This window comes from Corythoichthys intestinalis, chromosome 18 (genome assembly GCF_030265065.1).
Source record: "Corythoichthys intestinalis isolate RoL2023-P3 chromosome 18, ASM3026506v1, whole genome shotgun sequence".
In the NCBI taxonomy this organism is placed as follows: domain Eukaryota; kingdom Metazoa; phylum Chordata; class Actinopteri; order Syngnathiformes; family Syngnathidae; genus Corythoichthys; species Corythoichthys intestinalis.
The window spans coordinates 18,694,447-18,703,100 of record NC_080412.1 but is presented as its reverse complement, the minus strand read 5'-3'; the positions used below and the strand labels follow the sequence as shown (position 1 = coordinate 18,703,100).

At 38.7% G+C, this 8,654-nt stretch overlaps 1 protein-coding gene across 2 annotated transcripts; it reads left to right on the top strand.

Annotated features, from left to right (window-relative positions):
• The first annotated feature begins 245 nt into the window (after positions 1 to 245).
• Positions 246 to 7,807, top strand: zfpl1 (zinc finger protein-like 1). 2 transcript variants are annotated; one of them, XM_057820977.1, is made up of 8 exons: positions 246 to 393; positions 3,697 to 3,804; positions 3,889 to 4,000; positions 4,185 to 4,378; positions 6,406 to 6,484; positions 6,591 to 6,782; positions 6,912 to 7,029; positions 7,113 to 7,807. In XM_057820977.1, the coding sequence occupies exons 2-8, from the start codon at positions 3,703 to 3,705 to the stop codon at positions 7,297 to 7,299; spliced, it is 984 nt and encodes a 327-aa protein (XP_057676960.1). In that variant the 5' UTR covers positions 246 to 393; positions 3,697 to 3,702; the 3' UTR covers positions 7,300 to 7,807. The 2 variants fall into 2 exon arrangements, with proteins under 2 accessions (XP_057676960.1, XP_057676959.1); XM_057820976.1 differs by having other exon boundaries at positions 248 to 406.
• The last annotated feature ends 847 nt before the right edge of the window (positions 7,808 to 8,654 follow it).

Below are 8,654 nucleotides of genomic sequence, written 5' to 3'. Positions count from 1 at the left end.
CATTCAAATCCCAAACTGTTCAGGCAGGTTTCATGATAAAAGTCCTAAATTGAAGAGACAATTTACAATTGCCAAACGACAAATACCCGATCATCTGTTCAGGTTCAGGTGCAGCTCTTCTTCATCCACACGATAAATTTTGAGTCATTTACCATTGACAGTTTGCGACAGTACACTCCAGAGCAATAGATGGCGCTCGTTCTTACATGAGAAAATACAAATCGTGGCTGCAAAGCGGAAGAGACGTGGCACATACACAGAAGCAGGAAGGAACTAGTACTTCGCAAGTTTACTCATGACACCTCCCTCCCTTCTGTTCTTTTAAACTTCAACACAAAATTGGTTGAATGTCATCCTTACCATATTTCATAAAGCCACGAGGACTTGATTGAGGTCTGTGTCACAGGTAACGTTGGCTTTTTGCAGTTGCTCTCTTGCTTTGCATGCTATCGTACATGTCTTGCTAATCACACCGTCTGACTAATGAACCAAACGCCGTGAAAGACCATGTAATGTTAATATTGTGTTCAATCGAAGTCATGGTTTGATAACATATGGCGCGTCAGACCAAAGACTACTTAAGCAGTCGGGAAGGTGCATCATGAACTCATTGGCTGTCATAGATGTCGACACATGAACCAGAGTTGCTTAAGATTATCCGTTTTTACATTGACCACGGGAAACTTGGTCAAATTACCACTCATGACACTGATACGAAGGAAAGGGGTCAACAACATCCCTGCTTTTTTATTGCAGTAACGTCTTTTACAAATGAATTCTTTGCCTGCCATTGACAGCGGTAGACGTCAAATCCATGTGAACTTGGTAAAAGCGATCGAACGATTTCATAAAAAAATAAGAAAATTTAAAAAAGACATACGCCTAAAAGTAGGGGTGCACGATATCCATTTTTTGAAACCGATATCGATAACTTTCTGCTCCTTTAAAACCAATATCGATAACCGATAATAAATATTTTATTTTTAAATGTAGTACTTGAGTTTTTGAACTCCTGGAGGTTAAAAAAACAAAACAAAAAACTAGTACTGGATTCAACATATATTTGCCTTTGATCTCACCAGATTTTTCATAATGACATGAACAAAACGGTGCATTTCTCTTCTGCACTGCCCGACAGCCAGCTAAGAATGAATGCACTTCCACAAGGCTTGGTCTTTTCTTGCTTTTATGGGAACACGCTTGTCTTAATTTTGTGAAAGTACAACAGAAAAATACACATATTCAATACTTAATATACAACTAACTGCACAATACACCTATATACACAACTGTTATATGTGTAGCATTGCACACTAGCTTGAGCTACTAAAGCATTGGCTGGCTTCTATAACACAACAACTTATAAGGTTCTGTACATACAGTGCTGCTCAAAAGTTTGTGAACCCCCTCAACATTTTGGAATTTTCTATTATTTCAACCTGATTTCCTAATCAATCAATTCAGTAGTTGTTTTTTGTTTTTTTAACAGTTGTGTTGTCGAGACTAAATTAAAAAGAGTTTTCATCAACTGATGTAGGTGCAAAATTGAACTGTTTGGTCACAACCAAAACCGCCATGTCTGGCGAAAAGTCAACACTGCATACCACCAAAAGAACCTTCTCCCAACAGTGAAGCATGGAGGTGGGAATGTCAAGATCTGGGCTTGCTTTTCATCCTCAGGACCTGGACAACTCCACATAGTCCAGGGAATCATGAATTCTGAGGAATATTGTCAAATCCTAGAACATAACCTGACGCCATCTGTTTTGAAGTTAAAGCTTGGCAGGAGGTGGATCATGCAACATGATAATGATCCAAAGCATTCCAGCAATACAACCAAGGAATGGCTGAAAAAGAAGAAGATTCGTGTTCTGGACTGGCCCAGTCAAAGTCCTGACCTAAATCCCATTGAAATGCTGTGGCGGGACCTGAAGCGAGCAGTTCATGCCAGACGCCCATCAAACCTCTCTCAACTGACTGCGTTCTGCAAGGAGGAATGGGCAAAAATCCCCCAAAGTAGATGTGAGAGGCTGATTAGTCACTACAGAAACCGTTTGGTTGAGGTAATCTCTGCAAAAGGAGGCGCAATATCCTATTAACTGAAGGGGTTCACATACTTTTGCACACATGATATCTGAGTTTTTCTTAAATCAACCACTTTTGTTAAATAAAGAATGACAATATAACTATTTCTTTTGTTTCAGTCCATTATTTGGAATGTCAGTATTGTGGATTTGGGTATAACTTAACATTTAATAAGGTTATTTTAGTTTTTTTTACAAAAAATCTGACCATCGCTGTGGGGTTCACAAACTTTCGAGCAGCACTGTATGACCCTTCACCACAGAAGTAAACATATATTGCACATCCATATGTTATAATGAACATAAAATACTTACATATATTTCCGAGGCGGAAACGTAACAGAAAGCATTCACCATTGTCAATGCTACCGCTAGACACCGCAATGTGTAAGTGAATGAACCAAACTACTGTAATAAGAAATAGATGCAGCGAATTATTCTGCCCAGCAGGTGGCAGCAATGCCTCACAAATGGACAACTGATTCCCCATACTAGTGTGTAAACTGTAAAGCAGCACAGTACATATTATCGGTCCTATTAATAATGTTATTGGATTTATCGGGATGACGTCATGATTCCTATTGTCGGACCTATAATTATCGGATCAATAATTATCGTGCACCAGTACCTAAAAGAGTAAAAAGATACATTAAAATTACACATTGTGAGTCATTAATTCTTAATTAATTAATTAAGTCATTGATTATCAAAACTTAGCAAGAATGTTTGATCCAGTTACTCTATTTGTGTGTGTTTATTGTAGGGGTGTGACAAAATATCGAAATGGTGATATATCATGATATTTTGTATCCCAAAAACTTATCGATATGCTCCTGCCAAGAATCGAGATATCGTTTTAAAAATGTGTCAATGTTAGAAAATAAAAACAAAAAGGGAACCAACAAGTTGCTACCAAAATCTTCCACCATAATAGTGTCTTGGTTAACTCTATGGCTGCCATTTGCGGCGCTCGACGCCCTATCGATTTAGATTGGGAGCGTCGAAAGAACGTTCATTCATTCGACCAGAGCATTCACAGTCACTCTTTCTGATTTTCAGGCCATTTACAGGTCAATTTCTGTTCATTTTAGGGCATTTACAGGTCGCTTCCTGTTGAGTTTGAGTCACTGCCTATTCATTTGGGAGATTCCCGGCCACTTCCTATTCTGTAACCAATAATCAACAGGAAGTGACCCATAAAATGCCCCAAAATCAACAGGAAGTGACTGAAAATCTATAAGTGAAATGCCTCAAAATTACCTCGTTGCCTAGTAGTGGCTGCCACTGATGGCCTTAGACGTTCAATCCGTTTGAAGTGGGAGGGATGGCATCGAATGAACGAATGTTCATTCGCTGCCACCCTCCCATTTCAAATGGATTGAATGTCTACTAGTTGTAAACTGATACTAATTCACAACAGAAGCTTGTTTTTCTGTTTATTAGTTGTTTTGTAGAATAGTTTGGAATGGTTTCCTGACCAATGTATTGATAATCATTGTATCGCCATATCGTGAGATCGTTATCGTAAGCTTTGTATCGCATATCGTATTGTGAGGTACCAAGAGGTTCCCACTCCTAGCTTATTGAATGTTTTCCTAAAACTGCCACACAGGAGACTATGGGCCTCTGCAAGTGTCCAAAGAGAAAGGTGACCAATTTATTCTGCTTTGAACACCGCGTAAACGTGTGCGAGCATTGCCTCGTCTCCAACCACAACAAGGTCAGTGGGAAGGCGATGCACGAACATGTACATATTTATTTATTATCTCAATGAAATCCTAAGTATCGTCTGTGCTCCTTTCAGTGCATTGTACAATCATATCTACAATGGCTTCAGGACAGTGATTATAACCCAAACTGTCCTCTTTGTAATATTCCGCTGATTGAGGATGACACTGTCAGACTCATCTGCTATGGTAAGATGTCTTGTCCACTTTAATCAAGATTAAAGTTGGGATGAAAACTGCTACAACTCATTCATATGTAGATTTTAACAAAAACAACACTCACCTAAAACATGATGAACGATCGGCATTGTTATGTCCCTCATGAATTATTTTTAGTTGAATTAAGACAACTTTTGACACTTTGATTTTACAGATGTTTTTCACTGGACCTGTCTCAACGACTTGGCAACCCGCTTACCCCTTCATACGGCCCCAGCAGGATATCAGTGTCCCAGCTGTCAGGGTCCGGTGTTTCCCCCCTCCAACCTGGCCAGCCCGGTTGCCGATGTGCTGAAAGAACACCTGTCCTCTGTCAACTGGGCTAGAGCGGGTTTGGGGTTGCCACTGGTAAGGACTTTTATGTCGAATCATTTGTATTGGGACAAAGTGTACGCGTACATTAACTACAATAGTAAAACTCAACGCAGATTATGAAATCAGCAATATTTTTAGTAATGTAGTGAGGCTTTATTGTCACTTGTGGTGTCATTGACACAGTGGTATGAAAAAGTATCTGAACCTTTTGGAATTTCTCACATTTCTGCATAAAATCATTATCAAATGTGATCTTTGTCAAAATAATACTGATGAAAAAACAGTGTCTGCTTTAACTAAAACTACCCAAACATTAATAGGTTTTCATATTTTGATGAGGATAGTACGTAAACTATGACAGAAGGGGGAAAAATAAGTAAGTGAACCATCGCATTTAATATACCCCCCCCCCCCCCCCCCTTGGCAGCAATAACTTCAATCAGATGCTTCGTTAAGCTGCAGATCAGTCTGACGCATCGATCAGGACTAATCTTGGCACATTCTTCTCTACAAAACTGCTGTAGTTCAGTCAGATTCCTGGGATGTCTGGCATGTATCGTTGTCTTTAGGTCATGCCACAGCATCACAATGGGGTTCAAGTCTGGACTTTGACTTGGCCACCCGAGAACGTGTATTTTGTTCTTCTGCAACTATTCTGAAGTTGATTTACTTCTGTGTGTTGGATCATTGTCTTGTTGCAGCATCGATCCTCTTTTATCTTCAACTGTCTGACAGATGGCCTCGGGTTTTCCTGATAAGCTTTTGAATTCATTCTTTCATTAATGATTGCAAGTTGTCCAGGCCCTGAAGCAGCAAAAACGGCCCCAAATCATGATGCTCCCTCCACCATGCTTCTCGGTGGGGATGAGGTGATGATGTTGGTGAGCTGTTTCAGTTTTCCTCCACACATGATGTTGTGTGTTACTCCCAAACAATTCAACTTTGGTTTCATCAGTCCACAAAATATTTTGCCAAAACTTCTGTGGAGTGTCCAAGTGCCTTCTGGCGAATAGTAAACGACCAGCAATGTTTTTTTTTAGACAGCAGTGGCTTCTCCGTGGAGAAGTGGTGCTCCGATGAACACCATTGTTGGCCATAGTTTTACATATAGCTGATGTGTGCACAGAGATATTGGACTGTGCCATTGATTTATGTAAGTCTTTAGCTTACACTCTAGGGTTCTTTTTTACCTTTCTGAGTATTCTGCTCTGAACTCTTGGCATCATCTTTAGTGGACGGCCACTCCTTGAGAGAGAAGCAACAGTGCCAAACTCTCTCCATTTGTAGACAACTTCTCTCACTGTCGATTAATGAACATCCAGACTTTTAGAGATGGTTTTGTATCCTTTCCCGGCTTTATACAAATAAACAATCTTTGATCGCAGGTCTTCAGACAGCTTTTTGACCGAGCCATGATGCACATCAGACAATGCTTCTCATCAAGACAGTTCTTACCAGGTGTGTGTTTTATAGTGAGCAGGCAGCTTTAAACCACTCATTAGTGATTGGGCACACATCTGACTTAAATTGTTTGGTAAAAAATGGTTTCAATTGCTCCTTAAGTCTCCTTAGGCAGAGGGTTCACATGCCCCCCCCCCCTTCTGTCATTGTTTTGCATGCTATCCTCATTAGAGTATGAAAACCTATATTTCTTAGGTTGGTTTTAGTTAAAGCAGACACTGTTTTGACATCTGTGTGATTTTGACAAAGTTCAGATCACATTTGATGGTGATTTTATGCAGAAATGTGAGAAATTCCAAAAGGTTCAGATACTTTTTCATAACACTGTATATTACCTTTCATGAATGAAACGTTTTTGAAATATTTTCTGGGAGTTCTGGTTCAGCCACATTCTCAAAACGCACCAAGTAACACACCAACTTGAAATCAAGTGTACTATTGACACTGGCTACCTTGTAGTTAAGGTTTCACTGAAGGACTGTTATGAGTAAAAAAACAAAAAACAAAAAAAACCAGTTGATAAATGTCATACGTCTCTGTAATTTACAATGCGCCAATAGTGTTTGTTTATTAGATAAACCAGGAATTTTAACCTCCAGATTGACGAGCCAGCGGACGTCATTCAGGAGGCCACAGCTCATGATGTTACAGACTACACTGACTGGTCATCATTTGATGGTGAGACTACTTTTTTAATTGTGTTTGCCGTTTTAATTGAGAGATTTAATCAATCTCTACAGATTGGTCTCTTCTTCTTTTTTTTTTTTACCCTCTGGCATTACAGCACAAGGAGAAAGTCACAGTTACCAAAGCCACTCCTACAACGGCAGCCTTGGCCAAGGGCCAAATTCTTTGCCATCCCCAGCAGAGGACCACTTTGGGCTGTCTCCAAAGAATGTGGATTCAAATATACAAGATCACTCTGTGGTCAACTTTCCAGAGGCCACTACAAGTGACACAATTACTATACATGCAGGTACAGAAAAGTCCTCAGAAATATGCAACCAGCCTCATTTTCATATTTGTATCTAGGAAAGCAGCTATTTTCATAGATGTCCTTTTTTCAAAGTTGGGTCTCATCCCGTCATACTTTCTTAATGTTCAGGATCATCACCAAGAAAGGTTTATGACACACGAGATATCAGTTCTGTGACACAGATGGATTTTGATGACGACAAATACAGACGACGACCGGCTTTGAGCTGGTTCGCTCAAATTCTCAAGTTAGTAATATGGGATTAGCTATAATTTATTTATTATAATATTTAATATAAATACATAATAATCCTTAAATTTGTCTTTTCAGGAACCGCACAGGTAAGAAGCGAGGAGCTCTGTCTTGGAAACAGCGGGTCTTCATGCTCCTACTGGTTGGAGTGCTGGGATTCTTTACTTTGATTATTATAATGGCTAAACTTGGACGTGCCTCAGCTGGTTCAGACCCTAATTTAGATCCTCTTCTAAATCCACACATTCGTGTGGGCAAAAACTGAAATCATGCATTGATTACCTGTTTTTCCCCACCTGAGCGTCAAATTAAATTCACACTGAATTACGCAGAAAAAGGCATTGTGAGACTATAGTACAAGATTTGGCCAGCAGAGAGAGCCATTTACACATCGCCAACTGAGAAGTGGAGGCAGTCCCTATAATGCCTTGTACAGTATGTGCTTCCCATCCAAGGACCAACCAAGCTGTATTCAGGTGAATAGGTCAAACGGGGCAATATTTATATATACCTGTAGACTGACTAATTCATAAACAAAATTAAATATTGGTGAAACTTTCACTATGATGTATTTATTTGTGAATGTAAAAAATGATTTCATGTTAATTGTGCAGTGCATCAAAACAAAGTCCAACACCTAATAACATTTTCTGTGATTTTTTTTTTTTTTTTTAATCTAGTGCTTTTAGACACTTTATTCCTCTGCTTTTTTGGAGTTTTCTTTCGATTATCCATTAAATGGGACTACTCTGGAATTTCATGATGTGGTTGCGTTTTCATTCATCTTTAAAAAGTAATGAAGTAACTCCAAAAATGCTTCTTTATACAGCCTCTGTGGAGAACCTGTTCACTGAATTACCACAGCTGGCAATGGCAAAGGGTGTTACAATAAATATGTCCAATAAGAAAACGTCAGTGACATGTTTAATTGCTCTGGATTTCTGTATAATTATGGCAGTAAGAGATGGCCAAACTGGTGTCAATTAAGGAACGTAACAAATTCACTTATGGTGAAAAATGCAGTAAGACAAATTTTTAATTTAGCTTTTGTCACATCCTTGCCTAATGCCTATTTATGTCCTATGGCAGAAGTCGTTGAATGTAACAGTACTGTGTTACGGTTTGATATGTTTATCTCAGTTGTTTATTTCTGCGTTCCCTCTAAAGAAATATATATTTCATGTCCCTGCATAAATATATTGCTTTTGTGTTCCAAACTCCAGCAATAGGCAAAATAACTTTCTTTACGTAGCATAATTAATACAATGCAGTTCAAAGGGCTTTGCATCACACGAAGATCCGAAGAGAAAAAATGATTCGCAAAAATCATATTAAATCAAAAAAGTTAAAAACAAAGACAATTGAAACATAAATGATACATAAAAATCACATTAATTCATAGTTTATTTGAAAAAAAAATCAAATAAAACCAAGAAATGAATTCAAAGCAAATAACTTGAAATTTGAAATACGTAGACAGTTGTGAATATGCTGTGGTAAACAATTTTAGCCCTGATTTAAAGGAGCTAACAGTTTGCGCACACTTTAGATGTTTAGGTAACTTGTTCGAGAGTTGAGGAACATAGTAACTAAATGCTGCCTCACCCTGCTTGCTTCTTG